We start from the raw sequence: 26,949 nt of genomic DNA on the forward strand, positions 1-26,949 counted from the left end.
TTTCTTTTTAACAACAGCTTGAAAAGCAGGACATGATGTTACTGTATGCGCTGGTTTGTAAGCATCTGACCTCCTTGTTTGTTTCTGCAGCCCTGTCAAAGACATTCATGAGGTTCTGGTGGTGACTATCTTCGATGATGATGGAGACAAGGCGCCAGACTTCCTGGGAAAAGTTGCCATTCCCCTGCTCTCGGTACACACTACCTCACTAAGAGTCCGTCATGATCTCAATAGACTAAGCTATTTACACTCTGTGTCTAAATTAAAGTGAAGAGGGCAATAACACTCCAGCGGCTCGAAGGCTTGCTAAGATGTAATCCAGCGTGACTGATGGTCACGTTCATGGCTGAGTTCAGCACCTGATGCCCTTTCTGTCCTGCAGATCCGCAGGGGACAACAGATCACCTTCCCGCTGAAGAAAGAGGACTTAGGTGGGCTGTCGAAGGGAAGCATCACAATGGAGTTGGAGGTTATTTTTAACCCCGTAAGTAACGGGTTCACCCTGCAATGAGGGCACGGTGGCTGTAAACTGATTCTGTCTGCTTCTCAATGCTTTATTACTCTTTTATCAGATCAGAGCAAGTGTAAGAACCTTCCAGCCAAGAGAGAGACGGTACATGGAGGATAACCCCAAATTTTCCAAGAAGGTTAGACATAACTTTTATACATTTACTGTGCTGTATAATCCAGGGTTGGGAAATCATAATTATTCATGAAAATAAAAGAACACATGGACAAAGGATATTAATTGTACGTGCTTAGTTGATTTGCTGAAGCTGAAATGATTAGTCAATAAATTGTTTAGGTGATAGAAAGGAAATCGCAACTATTCAGATTTATTTTTCAAGCAAAAGTACCAAACATCCTGCAGTTCAAGCCCCTTTCAGTTGTAAATACTTGCTGTTTTATGCGATTGAGAGTTTTGTGGTTTAACAAATGTTAGGAAATTGAAGTTCAGATTTTCACCATGTATTGACATTTTATAGCTGAAACAATGAATCGTTGAATCAAGAAAATTATTGCCACGTTTATCAGTAAGAAAAATGCGAGGAGGCCGGGGGCCACTGCTCTCTGACCATATTTCTATGACTCTTGATTAATTGAATCTTCAGGGAATGAAAGACTGACAGCACAATCTGTTTAAATGAATGCACCATAAAAAAAAATAATTGTGCTTAAAAGGAACGTTTCTCTGGAAAGCAAAAAAACGACCTTCCTACGCCTGAATTAGTTGCACCGAGTTTTAATTAAGCCCAACTGTGGCTGAATTCTTGTTCACTGTTCTGCTACATTAGTTTGATATACAGTGTGCAAGACAGGGTGCGAGACAGGGTGCCTGACTGTCTGTACTTCCCACAAAGACTCATTGTTGTCAGACAATACATTGCTCACTAAAGCCAAAATTGGCTTACACAGGGAGGACTTGGGTTGTAACGTGCAGGTTTTCAGTCAGTTTAAATGTTGAAAGTCTTGTTTGACAAAATCAGGTCAGATTACTGACATTTTTTGCCCTCTGACCACATTGGCTCCTGCCAAAACACACCAGCCCCCTCTCGCTGTTATGCTAGCTAAGTGGATGTTTCGTGTTTGGTATGAGAGGAATGTCCATTTTATTAACCCATACACATTGAAAATATCATTAACTCAATATTTTATTATGTTTAATGTGCTTATAATCTGTGTGTTTCAGGCTCTGGCCAGGAACGTGATGCGTGTTCAGACACTGTACAGGGCTATCATGTCGACTCTGCAGTACATCAAAAGCTGCTTCCAGTGGGAGAGTGTTCAGAGGAGCCTGCTAGCCTTCCTGGTGAAGTGCTTTAACTGCTTATCAACACACTATCTGCATTTCCCTGTTTTCCCTCCAAGGCTGCGGAAGACAACCGCAGTCTGGCCAACCCCTACTTGAACTCTCCCAGAGAGAATCTTAATCAATGCAGCGTTGGGCTCAGCAGAAACACAGGCTTGGCTCTAGCTCTGTGTTGGAGTGGACGCTTTTAGTGTTCAGTGTCTCATGGATGCAGAGTTAAGCCTCAGCTGGAGAGAGTAGAATCCCAGTGGAGTTAAGATGGTCTATTTTTGTTCTACTTCTCTAACTGCTCATTAACCCTCTGTCCGGTCTGCGCTCGGTTTGATTTAGACCCCATTATGCAAACAGAAGTTCAATTAAAAGGCTCTTCAGAGATAAGGCTGATTCTCTGCCCTGTCATTGTTGAGCACGAGTGTAAAGCAAATGTGAAGACAGAAACACAGGGGTGGCCTTTCAGCCCTCGTCTTTAAACTGCAAAGCGACGTGTTTGCTGATCTTTTCGTCATTATTCTCTCACGGACCTGACTTGATAAAAATGGCATACAGCAACTTCTTCATTAACTATGCAGGAAATCAAGGTCATGGAAAGTTCCTTTTGTTTTTACAGCCCATGTCCTGTAGATGGCACTAAAGTCTTGCTCAGCATTTCAGGACTTTTCTTGCCAGACTGATGAAGAGATACTGTACGCTGGCCAGTAGTACAGCTTGCTCAGTTTCTTGTGAAAAAAACGGGAGCTGCAACATGGAGCTGTTATGTAAAAAAAAACAATATCCACTCTCTGTGTTCCTGCTTCTAGTCACACATTTAGTTCTGACCATGATATGGTCCTGGGTCAGTGAACCAGAATTGGAAGCTAGCAAGAATACAATTTAAGTATTTAATCCGCAATATAAAAAAGGCACTTAACAGTATTATGTTACCCCTCAGCCCCCCTCATATGTACTATATAGACTGTTAATTATTAGTGATAATATTGTGGTTTTACCTGTCAGCTCAGAGACACACACACACACACACACACACACACACACACACACACACCGAAGTAGAAATAACACAAGCAAGAACAAGCGCACAACGCACACATACACACACACACGTCCTCCCACCGCATCTCAGCCTTTGAAAGACAGTACCATCTGTACTCCTGTTTTCACACCAGTGCTCGCTGCCTTTTCAAGCCTCACTGAGAAGAAATAACTGCCTAATACCACCACATACGTAAGCATAATGAATCAAAGCTTCAGTCTCCGTGACAGGATACAGTGACGAGCTACCTGCACCATCTGCCGTTTGTCAGACAAAGAGCAATATAGCGTGCCTTAAATGTGTCTTCGCAGGCACCGGTTATCTCAGTGAGAAGCCTCGATACCGGCAGTATTTGTTTTGTGTAGTGAACTATAAAAGATCACCTACTGTTACACTTCTTTGCGTTATTTTTGAAAAAGCAGTATTTTCTAACATCAGTATTGTAAATCAGAAGAAAAAAAAAATGATTGTTTGCTTGTTTCCAAATAGAACTTCCCCAGTTTTCCCATCCTCATCCCTCGCCCGACACAAACGCGGCAACGAAAAGTGGTCACACTAAACAAAATAAAAATAAAAACCAATACAAATCTGAGCTGATTATTAACTACCTTCCTAAATATCGTCCTCTCGCTCACGTTCTGGATGTCATTCTTTCATTTCAAGCAGTCATTCTCAACTCCGACACCAGTGCCTTGAATGGTAGAGAATAATTTGCGGTGTAATACTAAGCCGTCTGGGTGTGGTCCTTGAATGACTGCTGAAGGAGATGACACCATATATAATGACCAGTTCTGGACGCGCTACAAACTACACACCTGTGAACTTAGCAACATGAACCGTGAATCTTCATCCGAAATTGAAGGATTTTGGAGCATGCCCACTGTCCAGTGTACCCTCTAATTTCATAAACAATAACTGATTAAATAGGGTTTCACTGCTGCAGTCTTGCTCGTTCTGGTATGACCGGCTAATGTTAATGTGAATTAGACGTTCACTTCAGTGACTTTATGAGTCTCCTTATAGTTTGGCAACATCTTCCTGTAATGGTTGTTTGTGGCTGCAGTGGGTGTGGTGTTTATTCACGTGTTCTCTCTTTAAAACAATAATAAATGATGTGAAGTGATTTCGGTGCCGCTCTCACCCCTTTCACATGAATATATGTGAGGAAATCCTGCTGCTTTCTGTCAATATTCTTTCCTTTTTATTTTTTTTTTTAATTTTCTGTAATGTGGACTGTATTCCCAGAGCCCCTTTTTGCCGCTGAAGACTGTGAAATGCCTCTCAAGCTGAAATGGGCTGCAATTATCACAGTCTTTATGGGCTGAGTATACATTTCCACCAAAGCGTGACTTGGCTTCCCCCCCGTCCCACCTCTCCTAGTCATTACAAAGTCCTCGCTAGTAAAACATAACCCTTCCAGTGAGGAATTGGTTTCGCCTCCTCTCCCATGACCTGTTTTGGCTTGTGATAACACAGACAAGAGCGTGCTTGGCTTTTTGCACATTAAAGCTGATGGTGGTGGTGGTAGTAGTGGTGGCGGAGGAGGAGGGGGGTCTGCTCTGCCATCTTTTATGTCAGTTGGTGCCTCAGAGGAGAGTGATGTCTTTACCAGATGTTCGCTTCTATTTTTATTAGCATATAAAAACCTGTAAACCCTTCCCATTGCCCTTTGGCTCGCTGCCGTTTTGGCTGGCGCTGCCGTTCTGACAGGATTATTTTATAGTTCTATTTAGCAAAGCATCTAGGACATCACAGCCCGTAATTCTTTACCCACGTATCCTTTTTTTTTTTTTTTTTTTTTTTTTTTTTATAAATACCTGGGCCCCCAAACAGGTGAAATGTGCATCATCGGTGCCATTATGGATGTTAATAACCTATTCGCACAGAGACTCCCTGTTGCTGTAGTGAATCGGTCAGCTTTAATGTACGCAAGATGACAGAGACGGAGCAATTAGACTTATGTGGGTAATGTCAATGCATATGCAGGGGGTGGAGGAAGAGTCAGTCCAGCTGAGCGGCGTGGTCACACCGCGCAGCGTATATACAATAACTCTACAGAAGAGAAAGGCTTTGATAGTGGCAGGGAGGCCTTCATCAGCTTGACCACTAGCAGATCTTGAAATAACAGGGATTCAGGAACGATTGAAAATGTCTTTAGATGTGACTTAATGAAGGGCAGTTTGTTTTATCCTGTCGCCCCCCTTTGTGTCGACCTTACACCGTATGTGACCTCTGGACACTCTCCCGGCAGGTATTTCTGATGACGGTGTGGTACTGGGAGTTTTACATGCTGCCGTTCTTCCTGGTTCTGCTCATCTTGCGGAACTACTTCCAGTTGCGCTCTGGACGCGTCAGCCAGGACGAGGTGAGTGAGGTGACTTCATCAGTCCCGTCCCATCTTCCCCCCGCCTCTGGATGACCTGTCGGCTCCTGTTCGCTCTCCTTAGGTCTTTATTTTTGTGTGAAAAACATCCACCTAAACCACATTTTGTTCTCATAATTAAAAGCTGGTATGTTTCCATAGAAACCCGCTGTACATGGCTGCATAATACATAATAAGAAAATAACAGATAATACATAAGCATAGAAAACTCACTGAATAGACTAATGTAACAGACTATTATATCCTAAGCTAATTTACAGTGCTTGTCCTTTACTAAAGCGGCTTTCTCTTTTTCCCAGTCCGCTTCTAGTTTTTGTCCTGAGTCCTGCCTCTGATTCACTGTAATTGGTCTGCAGCTCTGTTCTTGTTATGACTGGGCCAGATTAGAAAAAAAACTTTTTAGCTCACTACTCTAAAAAGGTCACAAAGCACTGTGCTCCCCCTCCAAATAGTGAATACAGTAATGGTAGTTAAACACGTAGACTATAGGTTGTGGCAAATTATATCTGCCAAGTTCTGCTCGTAATTACGTTGTGAAATCAGTCAAATAATATATGCGCCGAATTACAACCATGAACAGCTGCAACTATTATTTTGATTATCAATTACATATTTGCTTTTTTAGATAAAAAAAAAAATGTCTGGAAAAAAGTTAAATATTAATATTACATTTAAATAGCATTCAAGGGACTTTACTACTTCCATCCTGTCACAAATTATTTTATAGGCATGGCTGATAAAGGAAAAATAATAATGAATAAAAGGTCAGATTTAAATTATTAATTTTAGAGCTAGAATTAAATTTTTGAAGCCCCTTTAGACGCAGTTTCTAATCAATCATTGTAATAATAAAAACAACTCATTTACAAGCGTTGTACAGTAAGGAAAGTCTGTATCTTTGATTAAATTTTGATTTAAATGTTGCTTAACTCATACTACATCCACTTCAGCAAAACTGATGGAAAATGATTCTCACCAAAAAACAAAATTATTAAATTATTTTATTCTAAATTAAAATGATTTAAAACTGTGTTCCATGAATGACCTCATTTGTTAGTTGTGTATGTCGTGATGAAGCAGCAGAAGAGTGTTTTGAACACTACACTGACATTTTAACATAATCAGGCAACATGCTACCAAGAATAACAATCAACTTTTTTTTTTCAGTCACCTGGAAAACATTAATTTATTATCTACTATTCTTTTAGCTATCGCTATCGCGGTCATCTCTATCTCGTTAGCTGCTTAATGCTCAACTAGCTAGATGCTAACTTTAGCTGTCAGTTGTTTGGTGCAGCTGTGGCAGGTTAGTGTACAGAAGGCTTTAGAGTACTTTTTTATATATTTTTGTATATTTTTTGCATATTTTTATTTTTTTTGGTCGTAGCAGAGCGAAACATCTGTGATAAAAATCTAACGGTAATGTTGTGGGAAGGTAACCCAAAACAATGAGCTGAAAGACACTGAAATGCTCAGTATTTACATATGAGCTTGTGGGGAAAAAAAAGCCTCTGTTGCCGTCAGTCATCTGTCCCACAGTGTTGACTATTTCCGGAGGCTAATCTCAGGATCACTGCTGAGCCGCTGGAGTCGATACAAGGTCCGAGAGTCTTTAGAATCTCGCCTTTCAATTGCGTTTCCTTTTTTTTTTCTATTTTCAGGACAGCATGGATTTGGCAGATGAGGATGAAGATGATGAGAAGGTACGTACCTGTGCAGGTTGTTTATTTTTCTAGTCCACGGCTGACTTCTGTATGCTGATGAAAAGAAAAGAATTTAGCTTTATATTTGATGTTGACAGAGGTATCTCTCTGATCTATGGGGTCTGTGTTGCTAAGCTCTTTATTCAGTACTAAATCTTCTAATGCATTTTGATTCCTGCCAGCCACTAGTTGCATTTTTTTGTGTAAACCTGTGCTTACCAAAAAGACATTTGTGCCTAATGAAGACCTCACCAACCCGTTCCCACTTGTCACAACACATTCATATGTAAATAGAGGGGTGGGGAAAAAGGTTCTGCTACTTTTGGAAAGTCCCTGAGCTTAACACACCATATAATACCATCAATATGGAACTAATGGCAGCACTTAGACATGCACATTCAAAGCTCATTCAGAAAGTTTGCGTTGAAAATGTTAAAATGCTTTTAGTAGAAGAAATATTTCTTCAGGATGACAGCAGTTTATTGTAGACGGTTTGAACTGCCTGCGCCGGCCTGATGAAAAATGTCCTGATGCGGTTCCAGTGGGAACATGAGCCTGAAATGACTGAAGTGGTTTAGTCTAATGATGGATATTTGACTGAGGTGAACCCAGATTTGTCATGCATGTAGACAAAGTCCCTGTGTGTCTGGGATATCTTTAGTCCTCGTGAGCAGTCCTCCAATAACCACTGCTGCCCCCACACCACCATCCACACAGACCCCAGCTCCTCTTTTCAGGCCTATAACCCCTCTTTAGTCTCCATACACTTGATATAGACATGAGGCCATGTCTCTGTCTGAAGCCTGGCTCTTAAGAGTTCGGTCTCTTCTGTTTACTTTAAAACCATTCTTCACTCCGGCGATCTTGACCAGCCTGAGAACGGTGCTTCGTCTCTTTTCATAATGCACCGTCCAGTCCCGTTCTGAAGAGCTTTCACTTCTAAACTTGCTAATATTTTTTTGTTTTTCATATTTTTTGCATTTGCATTCACATTTTGCAGGAGTCCTTCATCAGAGTAGAGTGAGAATGAGAGAATGAGTCTGTTCAGTGTTTCAGGGTTTCCTGTAGTGATCAAAAACTTGTGGTGTTGGGAATGTTGCCGACATCTGTGTGACCAGACGAAGCTGAACGGCCTCAGTTAGTTTATATTAGGGCTGACGAATTACCCCTGAGCCTTTGTTCTTCATCTACTACTCTTTTTGACTAGTGTAATATATGATACCGAACACTATCTACCAGAGATTGCTCGATTATTTTTACTCAGCCTGTAAGTTAGTGCTATCATGATAACTTTTAGAATATAACTTTTACATATTGCAGTGTAAAAGCTGCGTGGGAACCTTCACTCTCTAATATTTGCATGATTCAATAAACTACGACCTGAACCGAAACGGTATCCTTGTCTGTTAAAAACAACTCTCAGCTGTTAGTAGCTTAATGAACTGCTGGTCTGTCGGTCTATTCTACAGGCTATTCTGGGAGAAATCTTTTAAAACCTGATCAAACTTTCATTCATACGATGAAGACAGTTCTTCCTCTTTATTAGTTTTACTTTTATTGAGCTAGTAATACAACACCTTTTTAATCACCAAGCACCTACAGTATGTTCTGCTTTACTGTCTGTGCGCCAATCTAATGCTAAAATATATATTTCCCCTGATTAATATTACCTACAGTGTGTACAAAAAAATATCAAATGGGAAAAGAAGAAAGATTTGTCATGGGCGTTTTATTTTATTGTTTGCTTCTACAGGAGTCTGAGAGGAAAGGGCTGATAGAGAAAATCCACATGGTCCAAGACACCATCATCACTCTTCAAAATCTGCTGGACGAGATCGCCTGTTTTGGGGAGAGGATTAAAAAGTAAGAAGTGAAGATCCATCATTATTTATATCTCCCTACGGTCGAGTATGGTGAAGGAATAGCACTTTGTATGTAAAGGATTGTAACTGTGTCATTTTATTGAATTTTACTATATCCCACGAACATTTATATTGTCCTGTCACCCTGCTATTATTAAAGAACAAGTCAGTTACATTTATCATTATTATTCCAGTAGTTTATATTATTAGCTATCAGTTAATTAGCTTTTAACAAATATTCCTGTCACTGATGTTTCTGATCTGAATTTATCAGCACGTTCAACTGGTCGGTGCCGTTCCTGTCGGGCCTGGCTCTGCTGATCTTTGTCACCGTTGCAGTCCTCACATACTACATCCCTGTACGCTACATAGTTTTAATATGGGGTGAGTTTCAGACGTGCTTATTATTATTTCTGTTCTGTCCCGGTTCGTGTGTCTGTTTTCCAGTGCATCCTTGTTTGTATAGACCCTCCTCTTAAACTATTATAACTGACTGTCTTGAAAAAAGAAAGTTTCTCTATATTTATTTAACTTCCTTTTATTATAATCTTTCTATTATGCTTGAGATTTACAAGGTCACTGAGTTATTTGCACGTGTGTTTTCTTTCTGTTCCGTCTAATTTGCCTCTTATAATGTTACTGTTGTTTGAAATGAGGCTTATCTTATTGTTAAAAGTCTTACGGGATAAAAAAAAAAAAAATATTGGCTGATTGACTAGAGACTAAAAGTGAAAGTAAAACAATGAAAGAAAAAAAAAATAATGGCACACATGTGGGACGCTCAAAGCAGTGTTTCTTGGACGGCGTGAGTCTCCCCTGCAAGTATTTGTTTGTGTGGAAACAAAAGAGCGCTGCCACAGGAGACTAGCGTTAATGATATGTTGGTGTGAATTTTTGTTTTAGGTATCAATAAATTCACCAAGAAATTACGGAACCCGTACAGCATTGACAACAATGAAGTGCTTGACTTCCTGTCGAGGGTGCCTTCAGATGTGCAGAAGGTAAGCTCTGCTGGATCAGCCGACCAGGAAGCCCAAAATCCCAGAGCCCGCTAGCTTTGCGTCCCACTACAACAACTCCCAGGCATTCTACACTCTTGTCTGTATAATTAGCTTCATCTGTATAATTATGTAGCCCTGTATAATTTTTGTTGTGTTTTGGTCACGATACATCCCTGGTGGAGGTCTGCCGCTTAGTAGCTTTGCAACACAGGCTGTTCCCAGGCTGCTCTACGAACTCACCAAGACTTTGCCTGCAAAGATACTCACAAGGGTTCACATTCAGCAAGATTCAGCAAGATTGGTGTTTTTTTTTAAGCATGTACTATTCACCAGAACTCAACGGGCTGCATTTCTCTTCCTCTTCCCTCATCTGGTCTTCACGCTGACCTCTCTTCTCCCCTTATTCCCACTCTCGTCTCTGTCTCCTCTCTTTTTCTTTCCCCCGCTGTCGTTTCTCCTCCTCACCCTCTCTGTCTCTCTAAGCTGTTTGACCCCATTTGTCTCCTCCTTCTCCTTGTTTGATGCCCTTGGGCCGCTGGGTTGAGTAACGGCTACTCTCTCTAGTCTCTCTCTGCTGCACTGTTATTGTTTGGGAGTGATTACTGTCGGCATCCCGCTCGCTAGTGGTAGTGATCATACTTCACTCTACTCCTCCTCAGTGAACATGCTATTTGTTTTGCAGTAACAAGCCTGAAAAGCACAATGGCCCTTATTCAGTTTCTCTTTGGTGTTATCCCTTTAAACTGTTTTTTATTGCTGGAAATAAATATCACTCTAGTAAATGAAATTGGTTGGTTCGTTCCCCGTTTCAGTGTAGCAAAGCATTTACTCTCAGGCAAATGTAATAACTTCATTTCATGGATTTTATTGCTGTTTTTTTGTCTGTCCACCTACTTTAAAATGAGCTGGATAACAGTTGTGTATGTTCTGATTCTTCCAGGTTCAGTACAGTGAGCTGAAAGGCAGCAAAAAGAAGAAAACCCTGTAGAATGCACTGAAGAACGAAGACGGTATGCATGCTGGACTCAGTGCTGCTGCTGCTTGTGGGCTTCTTACCTGAAAACACTTCCCTGTGGACGGGAGAACCGCTGGAGCTCTGCAAAGTTTCACTCTGTGTTGATTTCAGGGTGCTGAGGAGGTACGGATCTTAATTTTCTGCGTTGGTGCACAGCTCGGCCAAAGAAGTTCTCACGTTACCGCACTTTCTAATGTTTTCTATCAGTGCATTTCCGTGGCGGTTTGTACTGTTATTTCGGAAAGACTGGCGGTGAATTAGTCTGTGCACATTTTGCTTTTTAAGATTACCAATCAGAAGCTGCTTAATTTTATATTCTTGGCTCCAGGCTGTGTCATCCTGAAGTCAAATGAAATATCTGTTTGTATTATGCTGAATGTATATGTTGGATATGCAACACGCACGTGTATATTTTTGTATAATTAACATGACACTTATGAAGACATTTATTCAAAAAAAAAAACATTATTTTTACTGGGGTAAAAGTAAATTTCATTTTGTTTTACTAATGGTATAAATGTGTCACTGAGATATAATTGCAATAACAAGGTCTTTGTGGTTTTAAATATTAACGGTTTCAGGTATCAGTTTGCTGTACAGTACATTTTATGTCTCTGTTAAGGTTAGCAGTAAATATTGCCTTTAAAATGTATAAAGGACTATGAGCGTATAGTAATTTTAATACATCAACCTTTTATTTCAACATCCCAATACAGACTTGGTTTTAAACATGCAATATGAGTGCCTGTATTTAGTTTTTAGATAGTTTTCAGTCATCCTATACGGAGGATGCACCTACTCTGTTATACTTTACATTTCTGGTGTATATTGTACACGCCTCACTGTATTTATTATTAACAATCACTGATGAAGACAATGAGTCATTCATTTCTAATAGCAATAAATGCACACACCAACACTGTGAAGCTCCTTTTTTCTTTTTGATTGCCTCTCTGTCTCAGCCCCGTGCTGCACCTTTTTGAATCCTCCTGCGCGCAGTATTCATCTTCTCCCTGCTGCAGGATTGTGGGCGTCTTAACAGCACTGTTTCCGAGCCCCCTCTCTTCATTAGGCTTTCATGAAGCGAGGCGAGGCTGTGCGAGACCTCACCGGCACCCGGGCTCCCTGCTGTGTTGATGGCCCTTGGGCGTCGCCACGAGCGGGAGGACCTCGGCGACCTCCTCTCAGCTGCTGTGACGAGATGCCTGCAGCCAGCATCCTATCAAGCACAGCAGCCAGACAAACCTCCGGTACCGGGCTGCAACAGCGCTCAGGAGGAGGATTTGAAAACCAGCCACAAGCAACAACAGCCGCACTAATTTAGGGATTGGAGAATTGGAATAGTTAAGATGTTGCTGTTTAGAGTAATACCCTGGGATTTATGGCTTTTAAGTCGGAGCGCGTGGGCTCTCGGGCAGCAGCTTCTTAAATGAGAAATGAGTCAAATTAGAAAAAAAATCTGCAATACAATAAGAATCCTCTGTTTTTCTGTGTGTAATTATACAAATGTGTTTGATAAACTCGACTTGGACTTAGGATTTTGAGTATAATTGACGATTAACGCTTTGATATGTCTGTTACAACTAACTGCTCTATGCAATATACAAATAACATCCTACACAGCGCTGCACAATATATGCAATCATTTGAAGATTTGTCCAATTGTCTTGAGGACCGAGGGTGTGGAGAATGTGGCAGACGATGACCTGTATATCTCTTCATCTAGTTATAATGTTGACTTAGGTATTCAATATTAATAACCTGCTGTCAAGGACACTGGAAGGACATCTCAATTTGACACTTATAGGCTCAGCATGAATATGTATAGGCGGCGAGATGCTTCAAAATTACCAAGTAAAATCATGGTTCGCACGTGGGGACTAATGTGATGTGGCACGTGCATTATGATGAGCCACAAATACAGCGGCCGATCGGTCTCAAAAGACTTGTTATAACTCAGTATCAGACCAGAGAACACTGAGCCGTGAGTGTGTGCGCAGAGAGGGGCGCTGCACGTGAAGCTTTTGCAGAGGCTGTGCTTGTGCATTATTATCCATAAAGGCTTTATTAACTCATTAATAACTATATTCAGCATGGAGCTTATGTGTGTGTGCGTGTGTGGGGGGATCTGATGGGCAACACAGTGTTTAAATGCTTCACAACATTAAAACATTGCCAGCCAGCAGGGAGCCGTCTCCACACCGACGGTAAGCCCAGCTGGTTAGCTTGTGGCTCGCTTTGTCTCTCCTTCTACGACACTTCACCTTCAAACTCTGGCTGCATGTGGACACCGTTCGGGCTTCAATGTGATTAAATACTGTTTCTCACGGAAAAACCCATATAGAACACCTTCACACGGAAATTGTGTTGGCTCAAGTGAAAAACACTTTTCAGATTACGTGGAGGACCCTCACTGGCAGAATGGCTGGATCTGCTAACTCTTCAGTCAGGTCTTCCCGTTTCCAAATATCTCCACTCATCACAAGAGATGTATAATTATCACATAATTGTTGCGATAATGAGGATCATTCTCTTTACCGTCGCTGCTGTTAACCTCTCTCCAGGAATCGTTTGGCCGCTAATGTGTGTTGATAAAGTAGGACCATTCACACTAGGCCAGGTTAGAATGAACAGTCTGATGCAAACCTCGTCGAATGTTGAGGTTTTAATTAGACAGATGCTTTATTTTCTCTGAAATGAGAGATTATTTCAGAGAAATAATAGACAATTTGGGAAATCTGCTCATTTGTTTCAGACAAGAATCTCACTTTGATGCCAGTTAAAGGACAATTCCAGTTTATTAAAACCTTTTGTATCTCCCATTGATGTGGTTGTTGTAGCTCTATGCGTAGCCTACATGAATAATTAGTTTACTTTCTAGTCTAAAGCAGTAAACCCCACAACTGACCGTCCGCATAAGGTCCCCATCCGGGACGCCCTGCTAACTGACCTGGCCACCCTCCATATTCATCCATACATGCTGACTGTTAACACTTTAAAAAAGAAGCCACGTGATGCAGTGTAGTCTGCAATGAAGGGTGAAAATGCTAACAGTCAACAGTGAAGTTACCAGACAATGAATGCAGGCCTCAGTAAGATACAAGCTCAAACCAAGAAATAAACTGCATCATCATCATTTTTGCTACTGCATTTTTGAGTATTCATTATTAAAGAACAAGTAAGGTGTTAGTGGAATCTAGAGTAACTGCTAATAATATTAAACTAGTTCTCTTTAAACAGAGCCATGCTAGCTGTTTCCAGTTGTCTGCATCTTTCTGCTAAAGCAAGCTAACGTATTGTCATCGCTAGTGATCAGGCAGGAGGAGGGATCTAAACTTTTTTGTTTTTGCAAGAGAAATGTTTCACTAAATTGCTCGCTCTTCCTTTTTAAAGAGCAGTCTTTAGAGTTTTCACTTTCTAAACTAAAAACTTGTAATGGAGTCTTGCAGCATTAGGAATTGTTTCACTATTATTTTATCGTTATTTGTCATTTGAAAGCAGTATTTCTGCCTTTAGTCGTGACTTTTTATTTTATTTTTTTTAAAATCCTATCTCAATAGTCATTAGTTGTCTGTGATAATGAGCTTGATTTTGACCATGTGAACACCCCCCCCCCCCCCCCCCCCACACACACACACACACACACACATACACACCCACCTCCCTCCACAGTGTTAATCCCCGGGGAGTCTGGGTCCAGGTAAATCACAGGCACAGTGTGTACTAGCTGTGCTGCTGCCCAGAGGCTGTGGGCCGACCGAGCTGTCCCGGAGCAGGCCGACATCAAAGTCTCTTGATCCAGAAGAGCCCGGGGCTATGAACAGCCAACAGCTCTGATTGACAGAGGAGTTGCAGAATGATTTCCTGAGACCAACACGAGGACGTTAGGTCGGCCTTGTGTCTGCGTTTGCCATCTTCTTTTGCAGCCAGACACTACCAAAGTATTACAGATTTGCTTGCCCTTAAATTCAGTCAGAATCACAGAGTGTCAGGTATAAATGTGCAGTACATACTGACCTACATAGCGAAGGTATGGGAGTCAGCACACCTCATTTTGCTCTTCAAGAAAAAAAATAAATGGAACAATTACAGGCTTTTGTGTTTGTTGCCAACTTTAAATCTGATGTGTTTATTTTTGTCTATAGCTTTTAGCTCTAGGCAGCAGGAGAAACTCACTGATCTTCAGGATGCGTGTGATGCACCTATTTCTTTGTGTAAGTATTCACATGAAATCACTTCTCTATTAGAATATTACAGTAAAACTACCTGGAAAAAGTGTACACTCTTGGTGAAGGCACTGACATTTGTGTCCTGCAAAAACGGCCAACACGTCTCTCCCCTGACACTCAGGGTCTCAAATAGTTTTAGCTTTTAAAGGGGAAAAAAACTGAATGACAAAAACAGCTAAGTACACAAATTAAGGACATTTCTGCATTTAATAGAGACTATTTCCAGCTCTGGATTAATATACATCTGGTCCTCTTGTGTAGCTCTGATGTTGTGTGTTCCAAATGTTTTTATCACTTGAACACAGTACATGCAATTTATATAATAAATGAACAATGATCTAAAAGTATCTAAAAGTATTTTCATGCAGCTGAACAGACATTATTTAGATTGATCTGTTTGGTTGCAATAGAAATTCTTTTAGTCTTTTTGACCTATTTATTACTTTTAACTGCTTTAAACATAAATATCTATTACTTTTGACTTATTTTTAAGAATTTAGTCAGCTGGTTTAACTTGTATACCTCCTTGCTAGTAGATTTCACACACTCTTATCTGCAGCTTGTGATTTTCGTGTGTTATAGCTAATATTGGTATGCGTACATGTAGTTCATACATGCATTGTTGTTGTTTTTCGTGGATTTAGTTGGAAGTGAGAAAATAATGCATTATTATGAGACTTATACTTAAAATGAAAATCAGTGAGACTAGATTGGAGGTTTTATTTTCTTCCATTTCTGCTGTTGAGAGTGAGTTTGTCAATGTGCTGTACATGTGAGCTGATTTTTATTAACCTTTCACTGGATAAAAGACTAACGCAACCTTCAACTTGAAATTTTATTCATAACTGAAGTTTTCATATCATGTTTCAGAGATTCATTGACTTCATTTGTTATTCAGAAGTGTTCTTAGCATCTATAGAGCAGGTTGATCCTCTTGATGTCCCAGTAGGACATGCCCTGCCTCTGTCCAATCTGGACGTTGGCGTTGGGGATGGGGGTGATGGAGTCCCTTCCGTGCCCGATGGAGAAGGCTGTTCTTCCATAGTGCATGATGGAGGAGTAGTCGTAGGGAGTGTTGAGGTTGTTGGTGGCCTGTTTGTGGAAGTTGTAGGCCATCTGCGGGTTGATGTTCTGCCAGTTGATCCTGACGTAGTAGTCGCGGTCGCTCCTGGTCTGCTCGTGCTGGAAGCCAAGAGCGTGGTTGACCTCGTGCTGGATGATGCCGTGGAGGAGGCAGCCCTGCCTGTTTAGAGAGAGCACCTGTCTGCCTCCCTGTTTGCCCAGAGCTGAGAAACATCCCGCTTTGTTCTCGATGCTGATGTAGTCGTACTGGTTCTGATAGGGGACGAAGCGGATGCAGGTGCTGCTGTGGAAAGACTTCAAGGCGTAGTCGATCTGCTGCCTCTCATAGCCGGTGAACTCTCGGCTCATGGTGTAGGGGATCATCACAAAGCCGTTGGACGATTTCCTCCACAGGCAGCTCTGGGACCAGCACGTCATGGCGTTTCTGGTTTTGGGAACCAGCAGGTCTCCTTCCAGCAGGATCTCATCTGTGTTGTTGTTGGAAGTCAGAATCCTGGTGGTGATGTCCTCGGTGTCCGGTGTCACGGTGACTTCTTCTTGGTCTCCTTCCTCCTGGACAGGTTGTGCCTGAGAGAGGCCGAGCAGGAGCAGCAGCAGCAGGCTGGCAGAGAGAGTCATCTTGAGGGTCAGTGTGGAGGCTGTGGAGCTTCTGTGAACAGCTTTCTGTGGAGAGACTCCTTGAAGCTTGATGTCTGACTCAGTTCAGTCCAGAGTCTTTATACTCTCCTCTGCAGGTGTGTCTGCAGGAGGATTATGGGCTGGGGTCCGCACTGCTAGGCCTAAATACACCACTGAAGGGTGGACTCCACAGACAAACCTACTTTTTAAACACAGCATGTAATCCCCCAAAGATTTGCTTTGTCCATTTTGTCCTATTTGTATAACCCATTGCTCCTTCGCCACACTAACATCAGCTGGTTTCATTCCTCTTTGCTGTACACATGGCCCTTTTCACAACCTTTACCAAATTGTATATGTTCAAATGAAAACTGTGTGACCCAAATACTGTTTCTTCACTCTCCGATGACCTGCTTAATTGAAATCCCCTGTGCGCCTTTTATGACAAGCTGTTGAAGTTGTAGCAAAAGCTGCGTGTCCCTCTGTGAGGATGATAGACGGCCTATTGAAACTCTTGCATATGTAGAAGATGGTAATAGGCTCCTGTGGGACGTGTTGCCGTGGCCGTGCCCGAGACGGCTCTCTAGTCAAAAAATTAATACTAAATTGTGTGAAGCAGTCCAAGTCATTGCGCAAACACATCATGGCTGGCTCTCCGTCGGGGACAGTAACATTTGTTTACTGATGCATGCATGCAAATTTATTAGCCACTCTCATTGAATTAGTTTTCCACTAGTTTAATACTGTATCTCTGGGTTTTTAACTTTGGATTTTCTACTTGTCTTATATGTTTTCTTTATTTCAAAAGGAATGCCAAACAGATGGTTTTCATTTCAGTTCTGATATCGGCAGCCCTTGAAAAATGTTTAAAACATAATGGGGAATCGTAGTTTCTTGGTATCTAACATCGTACCCAGGATGCAGCGTGTCCCCGTGTGTCATGAAAATATGGATTCCAATTTGTTCCATTTAATTATCACATATAAACCTACTTTACCGCCCTTGAATCCTGGTCTCATATAAAGTGTAAAGATGAATTGTGAAAAGAATGTGTGTTTCCCCCCCGTTCCCTCTCAATCTCATCAGCCACCGTGATTAAGGTTTGGCATTGGGGATTGTGCTGTCTTTTTGGAGAGATATTTCAGCTGCATTTCTGACACTCTGAAAGGAGAGGGAGATAAAGGAGGCGTCGGGGAAAAAACTCCTTCCCGTTGTGTGAGTCCTAGAGAGGGCCTTGAACCCTGCCATTCACGCCTTTCTCTCCATCAGCTGAGTCTAATTGCCAGAGAGGACAGGAGACCCCAGCCCTGATCGTTCCTTATCCTCTTTAGCGCTTTCAGGCGAGTGAAAGGCGAGCTTCTGCTTTTGATCTTTTCTCTGATTCGCTTTTTCTTCTCTGTCATCCCTACCATCCTCTCCTCAGGAGTGACACCAAATCCTTTCAGTGCCTGCCCTCGTCTCCATCTGCCCAAAATAATGACCAAGGCCCAGGCATTATTAAACAGAGGTGGAGAAGGGAGGTCAGCACTGAGAGAGGGAGAGGGAGGTCTGGAAGGGGACTCCAAACTTGTCTAAGGAGGGGTGCCCCTATTCCAAATCTACTCCGTACCCTCTCTGTGTTCCCCTAGATTCATCCCTTACAGTTTCCGTGGCCTTAGCCTGGAGAAAGCCCATTCTTTAGCAGACCACGGACGTGAAGGCTCGTCCTTTCCCAGAGGCGCTGCTACAATAAGACCCCAGGCTGCTTGAGACAATGAAGCCTGTGTGATCTCTCAGCCAGACTCAGGATGAGACGATGCCTTGCTTGCCAGTCCCATGGGAGGGTAAGCCCAGTGGTCATTGTTGACAGCTAATAGACAGCATCTTTCCACTGGCAGGCCCCCCCGCAGACTGTGTCATTTTAAGTTGCTTAATAACAACACTCAGACTCCACCGACGGAGGAATTCTATCGAGAACAGCAGTTTGTTTGCAGATGAAAATCATTCCCCTCACAAATCTGAAAAGCTAACACTGGGGGGTGATTGGATGAATGCAGTCAGCAAGCACAGACGGCATTCAGCGGGGGGAAATTCAATATAACTTTTGAAAAGAGACCAGAATTAGAATCACTCCATTCAGCGGGAACAATGAAATTACAGCCATTTTTCTTTTTCCTCAAACCTGAGCAGAGAAATACTGACGGCTGATAATAGAGCTGGACACGCTGATGCACGAGGTGCGGGACAATGCAAGACATCAGGCAGATCAGGAGACTTACACACATCACTACGCAGTTACGAACATGAAGCTGCTGTAAATGCAGATCCTGAGTGATTCAGTTTCAGATATGCTGGAGCAGCCGCCATCTCTCTGTTTCCCCACATGTATATTAATACACTTGCTAAACGCAGTAACACGCAGTACGCAGAACATACACTTATGTATGTTTTATACACGTGTGCATACTTCATGTAGTTTTTAATTCACAAGCTGGAATGTTTTACTGAGGCTGCTGTGAGGGACACAAACAAACATGTGGACACAAACATGTGCTGTTGTCCTTGGTTCACTCTTCATTACTAACTCATAACTAATCAGAAGGACAAATACGAAAAGTGGCCAGGGGTAAATTGCTTTCCAATCACTTGGATTTGTTGAATCAACGTTGCTCAGCAGCGTCGAGGCCACATAGAGGTTTTCATCCGCATTAAATCACATTCCTCCATTTTTCCTCCAGTCTGCATGTAAACAGTTAATATATTCTACATCAATTTCCACTTCCTCTCTCCACTTTGCACGTCTCTGCAGTGGTGCACGAAGTGATTATACCTTTCACTTCCGCAAAATTAACAAGACAGCAAGAAAATGTTTTGGTGCAGGTAAAAGTCAAGGATTTAACATCTTGACTATAAATGACAAGATGTACTTGAAATGCCAAAATTAAAAGCGGTCGGTGCTGGGAAAGGATTTTTCTGATGCTTTCCTATTTTATAAGCGTCAAATCAGTTTGGTGGAATAAATAAAACATTTTCCTCTGAATTAAAATATTACTACCACTGGATTTACAGTCAGGAAAATGTTCCGCCACTACTTTTTGAACTACTTTGGCTGCATTTAAAGGTTGTTAAATCCACGTAGCACTACACTGCAGACTGTGCATGCTGAGATTTATTTCTCTTGAATAGTCCAGGACGTTTCTGTTTTGCCGCTATGCTCAGAGTAAAAATAATTGGATGGACAGCTGAGAATGAGCATGATATGATATGACCATTTAAACAAATTGCTGGCAAACTGAAGATAATACGTTAGCCCACCAGTCTACTGGCAAATACCTCCTGGAAATGTCTGCGATGGGAGATACTCGCGGTGGCCTTATCTAAATTACTTCTAAGAGCTAGAGGACGTGTTTGTTTCATGTCCGTGCAGCGTTTTTCTTTCTCAGTTTTCTGGCTTTTACTTTTTCTTTTTTTTTTTTTTTTTTTTTTATGCGTGGTGGTTAGCGGCTCGGGCCAGAGTGTGATGGATTCTGGAGTGAAGGAGGAGGAGGAGGAGGAGAGGAAAAGGGCAGGGTGTTAGGTCAGGCTGATAGAGATGTCAGCACTGCTTCAGTAATCTTGTGACGCCTAAGAGAGTGGCGAAAAAAAAAAAAAGTGTGGAGGCAAAGGAGCAGGACGGCTGAAAGACCAGCAGCTTGGTGACAGCAGAAGCAGAGACCACCCCAACAACAACAGCAGGGGATGCTGGGAGGGGAGGAGGGTGCAGTGGAGGTGGTGGGGAGAGAGGGAGGGAAAGAGGGGTGGTGGTGGTGGTGATGGTGGGGGGTGTTGTGAGGAGTAAAGCCTGGGGGTTGGATCTTCAGTTACACATTATAGCTGATAGTTAACCCTCCTCCTCGCAGCACTCTGTTAGAAAGAGAGAAAGTAGTAAGCCAGTTATCAGCACAGAGAAGAATTTAAGCCTTGTCCACCTCATTTAACATCTCCCACTGGCGGGACTTATTCGTTGTTGTGCCAAAAACAATGAAAAATCTATCACGCACACTTAGAGACTCCGCGGAGGAGAGATTCTTGGCCGTTCTGACTTCTAATTTGCTGACTATCCGCTTTATATCTTTTTTTTTTTTTCTCTCTCCCAACGCATCCACTGCACACTCGCTTACACTCTCTACCTTTCTTGCAGACGTCATGTGCACTCATAGCCGTTTAATCGACCTGCAGGAACCATAGCGTGCTGCGTATTAGGCTTTGAGCGCAGCGTCTGGAGTCCAGCGTTCTTCTCAATGGCTGGCCCAGTAATGAAATGTGATTCAGGTGGTAGATGGATATCTGTAGTGAAATATCTCTCCCATCTCTCTGGCTGCAGCCCAGACGTCGCCTTCTGCTCACTCCGGCTGTAAAGTGTGATTTGCCGCGTTTGGCCTTTTGTCTGGGACAATTATGTTCACCATTAACAAGCTTTCTTCTGTTATTGTTCATATCAATTAGAGGTGGACGGTAATTTGAGCTGATGGCGGAGACGGTGCTGGGGGATTTTAGTTCTGATGGCGAGGGTGTATGGAGGCAATTAATGCCACGGCGAAGTCCAGCTTTTGTTCAGCTATCTTGTGCGAGGAGTGTGGCGACATTCCTCCGTATCGTCTTCCTCCTTGGGCTGTGGTCAGCCGACGACACTGCGTCAGAAAACAGTGGCGCGTTTAATTCATCAATGTTGAATTACGCGCAGAAATATTGTATTTCAAATCTGAAATACAATATTATGTGCACCAACTGGGAGAGTTAATACAAACATAGCTTCCCATCTTTAGGCCAGAGATATAGTGGATTTTAAATATGTGCTCACACGTGCATGATGGCCTCCCCCAGTGTTGGTTGTTGGTTGGTTGTGCATATCCTCAAAGATAAAAGGTACGCGTCCTCAAGATGCAACATTAACAGCAGGGAGCAGTCTATAAAACAAAGTTCAGAGTTTCCCACATCTGCACAGTGACATGAAATCAGTAATATTTAGAAGCCAACACGGAAAAAGAATTGGAAATAAGTCTAAGATTGTTACCGCTGCTCATGCTCAGTGGAAAACGTTGGAAAACACTCATTTGGGGACGGAGCGGACGGCATGTTTTGTTCACCAGTCGTCACACACCTGGGCCGGCCGGGCAAATTTGGGAGTCACCAATCCACTGCGAGCAATTTTGCTCCTCCGTCCTCATTATTACACCTTATCATTTAGTCTGCCTGTATGTATATAGTGTATATTTGCTTCTATTTCTATTTCTTGTAGATTTATGCAAATGCATATGCAAATCTTATATATATATATATATATCTATATATATATATATATATATAGATATATATATATATTTTATGTGTAACTAAGCTACTGTTACCAAGCAATTTCTCTTGTGGATCAGTTTAGTCTTTATAGTCTTTAATATACAGGAGGTATCAGACTTCATCAAGAACATAGGGGTGTGTGGATGTTGCCTGAGAGCTCATGTTCAAGGTCCTAAAGCTTTATTGTCAGTAATGATTCAATCGCGGCACTGTTTAGAGAGATCATAACGATTAAAAACTACCGAAGCCTGAAGGAGATGTGGGACAAAAGTAGGGTTTTGAACATAAACGGCGCTTGTCCCGCATGTTCTAACCTTAGATCAGGGACCTACAAGAACTCACAGCACAGAGCATTTTTACATCAAGTGCTAATTTTAGTCTGAAAGCTTTTTCATGGCAGCAGTGGTGCTGCTTTCCTTTGGCATGAACAACACCTCATACATGGGCAACATTCCAGCGCTGGAACCTGCTTGTGCCCCCTCCACCCTCTTTGTCTGAGCCGCAGAGAGGACTGCTGGATGCCCATCAGTGGAATGGCTCGGATAATGACTTATTGATAGGAAGGGATGCTTGGTGCCCCGTGCATATTAGCATGACGCCAGCTGGTCTCTGTGCCGCTGCTTTCACCACCCACAGCATTGCTAATGCAATTACCTGTAGATGGCCTGTACGTGGAGGCAGCTCTGATTTGACTGTGTATCTCTCTTTTTTTTTTTCTACATGTTAACCGTGAAGCAGTGATTTTTAGGTATTTGTCACTGTTTTTCAAAATTGCCTTCAGGGATGCCAGTTACTCTAGTCAACAACAAAGAGAGAGAATGAAAATGTATTGACTTTGAGGGAACAGTGAATCTGCAATATTTATACTGACAGGAACACATCTAGATAGGGCTTGCAAACACTCTCCTTGATGCTTTATGATTTATAATGATAAAAAACAGCCGAAGCTTACAAGAGAGTTCCCACATGTTACCCAGCTGACATCACTGCACCCTACTCTGAGATGAAAACCTTTCTAACTGGGCCAAAGAAATAATTCTGGCATATCAAGGGAGCTCGGGAGAGGGGTAGGAGGGGAGGTTCCCAGCATGTCCGCATATGACAGTCCTTTGCCCAGGGCTGGCCGACGCAGCGACATTGTGCGCCTGTCATAGCTGCCCTTCAACGGCAGATGAAGCTGTCAGCAGGACGATGACTTTCTTCTGACAGCTGCTCCGCCCTCTCTCTTCAGAGCGTTACAAATAAATATGTTGGGTTTCAAAGCTGCCAAGGCAGACGTTGGACAGTGGGTCAGGGGGCCAAACGTAGAGCAAAAGCATTCCCTTCCCCTCGTAACCTGTTCTCAATGAGCCTGGTCACCTCTCCAGGGCACCCATTCAGCGTGAGCCATCCAAAGGGACCCAGGGCCCCAGATCTCACACCCTGCCTGCCGGGGGAGTTCTGTGTGACTCTCTCCAATCTCTCTTTCTCTCTCCCTCCCTCTTTTCTTTTCTGTGTGCATCTTTTTGCCACATTGGAGACCCAAAAATATCCTCCGCAGAGGGAAATCAAGAATATACCAAACCGTTCAAACCGTTTACGACAGAGCGTGATTCAGTCTGATGAAGATGAAACAACGTCTCCTCACTCAGTCAGTGTGAAAAGACATATTTATTCATAAAGTTTCTTGTGATGATCGTAATAAGGGCAGCATGCAGGTAACGGAGAAATGCTGGTCGGTGTTTTGCCGTTTGGACGGAGCTCACAGACCATCTGCAGTGTGAGATCGTCTTGACTCCATCTCCTCTCACCCCCAGTTTTTACAGAAATATCGCTTCACTACGCTGTGAGGGTCTATTTAATGATGGGGATTCTTATATGTTATTCACATGTTCCTCCATTTAGCGAAAATGTTAATTTGCTATATCAGAAACTGAACAAATTGACTCGCATTACAGTAATTTTTTTCAAGGAATCAAGGACAAAATTGGTCATTAGTTGCAGCCCTATGACAGACAAAAATGTATATTATAGTTTTAAAAAGACATTGCACAGACAGCTGCAGTGTTTAACTTCAGTCCACTGGCACACGGGACGTTCTTCATCTCCTTTTTTGTCTCGTAGTTTGTATGTGACTGCAGGAATTGAAACAACATCAAGATGGTGCCACCGCATTACTGAGGCCAAAAACACAGTCCAAGCACTAGCTATGTACATAATCTGCTGACAATAAATTGCATCACATTGTTTGCACATTGTCTTGCAGGAAATATTCATTTTTCTGGCAACACGTTCCAGTCCCTTTGTACTAATTCCCTGTCTGTACTGGACCAACCATGTTATATAAGGATTGTAAGTCTAGTCTTCCCACTGAAATATCTTTCTTCAAACATGGCAACCAGGAGGATCCTCGGGGATGCCAGAAAATGTCTGCAAACTCTCCCGAAAAATATTCTCTGGCTCATAGCAGGTTAAACCGTTTATTTGATAGCACCAACATTGTGAGCACTGAGCCAAAACGACGTACAAGCAGTGTGCAGCGTGGTCCATATCTGCCATCACATCCTCTAGCCTTTAGCCAAGTAGCGACTGTGTTTTTACTCTAATGTCTGATATGGGACAGATGTTAGAGGCAACAAACTATTCTCTCGGCGAGATAAAAACAAATCCTGGGACCAACCAATTTCAGTCCAGTGCATTTCACTTTCTCTGTTATTATATAACCGATTACAGCCTCATATTATGTAATGCCTCTAAATGGAGTAGCTCTTTGCATGAGAGCAAATGTCAATCTGATGCTAGTTTTGGGATTAAGATTCATTTCCTCCCTTTGTCGACCATCACGAAGTCAAACAGATGACTATTTGACAGTGATAGGATTTTCTTTATTAAACGGTAAGCACTCCACAGAAACGACCAAAAACTGTCTTTGTGTCTTTGCATTAAAACACACACCTTCAATAGCTTTTCCACTTTTTAAAACATACATATGTCATATATGTGCTTTATATGAAATGCAAGCTGTTACTCCAAATGCAGTCTAAATAAAGCTTAAGGCACCATGTGTAAACTGTGTAATGTAAATACGATTCAACTTAGAGGACTAATGCATGTAGTCAGAGTTTGAGTTTTGGGCTGATTTATCTCGCTCACTCAAGTAACCATTAGAGTTCCCCCTCTGGGCTGCTTTAAACAAGAAGTGTGCGTAACAATCCAAATGTCTCATCAGCTCAAATACACATACTGTAGTTGCAGTTTGGACAGAGTCCCATCGCCAATATAACACATTTGTTAATCCAAATAATACTCAGTTTATACATAAGAATTTAAAAATAACATGTCAGTGTGGTCACTGGTGCTGAAAATCCCTTTAAATTTCAAAAAGAAGCTTGCACCAGTTTTGTCCTACTTGTTTCAGAGTTGGCCATTACTGCCCACTTTCCATTGTATCTATTGTATCTATATAGCATAGCAGTATAAAAGTAGGTGTTAGTCTACTTCGGTTTTAGGACCAATTTTATTTTCTTTATGCATGCTTCCTTTGGGAGACATCATTCACAGTCATGGTGTCTCCTTCCACTTTTATGAGGACGATACCCAGATCTGCCTGCCTTTAACTCATCAGACATGGGACATGGGAACCCTGAGTTCATTACACAACTGCCTACACGACATCAAAGAATGGATGAACAACAGCTTCCTGCAGTTTAACTCAGACAAGATGTAAATTATTATTTTTTGACCCCAAGTTCTACCCTTGGCTGGTTCCTTCTGCAAGAACATCAGCACTGTTGTGAATAACCTCGGTGTCTGGATCGACTGTGACTGTGAAGTTTTGAGTCCCATGCTACCAAGACAGTTCAAACTTGTTTTTACCATCTGAGGAACATTTCTAAGATCTGGCCCATTTTATCTTTTAAAGATACAAAGACTATTTTACATGCTTTTATTTCATCATGTCTAGATTACTGCAACAGCCTTTTTACCTGTCTGAGCACTAGAGCAGTGGCCCAGCTGAAAACTAAAGGTGACAAGGTGATCACAGTCAGGGCTCCATGGCTGTAGAGGGATCTACCTGAGGCAATCAGGTCAGCTGACTCTGTGAACTCTTTTAAATCGCTACTTAAAACATACATTCATCAGAGAGCCTTTCTTGGTCTGACTTGAGTTTTAATTGAGTTTTAATTATGTTCTTAACTGTATGGTGTTGTGTTTTTCCTTTACCTGTTCTACCTTTGTTTCATGTACCTGTTTTCAAACCTGTTTGTGAAGCACTTTGTAATGCATGTAGTGCATGTGGATGCTCTTTATATTTCTGTTGGCAAACCAGACGAGTCTGAGATCTACTCAACAAGAGGTTTCCAAAAAAACAAAATGATAGAAATTGGGACTTTGATTGAACCTAATGAAGGCTGAATACTCACTATGATGGATTCAAATTTGTGAAAAATGAATGAATTTGTGACCATGCAGACTGATTGTAAGGAACATTTTGAAGATTGGAAGAGCAGACCTGTATTTATCTACAATTCACAGACAATTCAGAGCTACAGGTATTTAAACTGTAAATTCCTTTTTTTTTGTAGCATAAAAACAAAGTTTTTAATTAAAACAAGCAAGATTTGAGGAATCTGAGTGATTTACTTATCCCCTGTGATCCAATTTCCTACACCAGTGAGATTACAAACAACTCGCTCAGGAGATCAAGAGGCCGAAGGTCACAGCACACGGACAATATTCCTGTGACCCATAAATGATCACACATGATTAGGAAGTGCTGAGAGGGAAAGCAGAGTCTTTCTGTCTTTGTTAGAGACACTCTAGGCGGACTATAGGCAAAAGCAAACACTGGGGAACCATATGTGCGCTGATAATTGTCTTGAATCTTATTTTATATTAATGCTAAAAAAAAAAAGTCTGTCT

General features: G+C 42.0%; 2 protein-coding genes across 8 annotated transcripts in view; one reads left to right on the top strand and one right to left on the bottom strand.

Moving 5' to 3' along the window:
• mctp2b (multiple C2 domains, transmembrane 2b) overlaps window positions 1–11,726 on the top strand; it is a 42,856-nt gene extending 31,130 nt beyond the window's left edge. For all 7 annotated transcript variants that reach the window (XM_084540919.1, XM_084540925.1, XM_084540924.1 and 4 more), the window contains 10 exons: window positions 91–193; window positions 383–484; window positions 573–647; window positions 1,691–1,810; window positions 5,092–5,205; window positions 6,885–6,926; window positions 8,680–8,789; window positions 9,063–9,172; window positions 9,692–9,789; window positions 10,730–11,726. In XM_084540919.1, coding sequence (XP_084397045.1) covers window positions 91–193; window positions 383–484; window positions 573–647; window positions 1,691–1,810; window positions 5,092–5,205; window positions 6,885–6,926; window positions 8,680–8,789; window positions 9,063–9,172; window positions 9,692–9,789; window positions 10,730–10,777 — 922 coding nt within the window. In that variant the 3' untranslated portion in view covers window positions 10,778–11,726. The remainder of the gene's footprint in view (window positions 1–90; window positions 194–382; window positions 485–572; window positions 648–1,690; window positions 1,811–5,091; window positions 5,206–6,884; window positions 6,927–8,679; window positions 8,790–9,062; window positions 9,173–9,691; window positions 9,790–10,729) is intronic.
• Window positions 11,727–15,912: 4,186 nt separating this feature from the next.
• LOC311509349 (high choriolytic enzyme 1-like) lies at window positions 15,913–16,847 on the bottom strand. Its single transcript, XM_084574504.1, has one exon. The coding sequence runs from the start codon at window positions 16,732–16,734 to the stop codon at window positions 15,940–15,942; it is 795 nt and encodes a 264-aa protein (XP_084430630.1). The 5' UTR covers window positions 16,735–16,847; the 3' UTR covers window positions 15,913–15,939.
• Between the last annotated feature and the right edge of the window lie 10,102 nt (window positions 16,848–26,949).

Source organism: Chelon labrosus, assembly GCF_963514085.1.
Source record: "Chelon labrosus genome assembly, chromosome: 3".
Classification (NCBI taxonomy): domain Eukaryota; kingdom Metazoa; phylum Chordata; class Actinopteri; order Mugiliformes; family Mugilidae; genus Chelon; species Chelon labrosus.

Coding starts and splice junctions, on each gene's coding strand:
- LOC311509349 (XM_084574504.1), bottom strand. CDS start 16,734: ATGACTCTCTCTGCCAGCCTGCTGCTGCTGCTCCTGCTCGGCCTCTCT.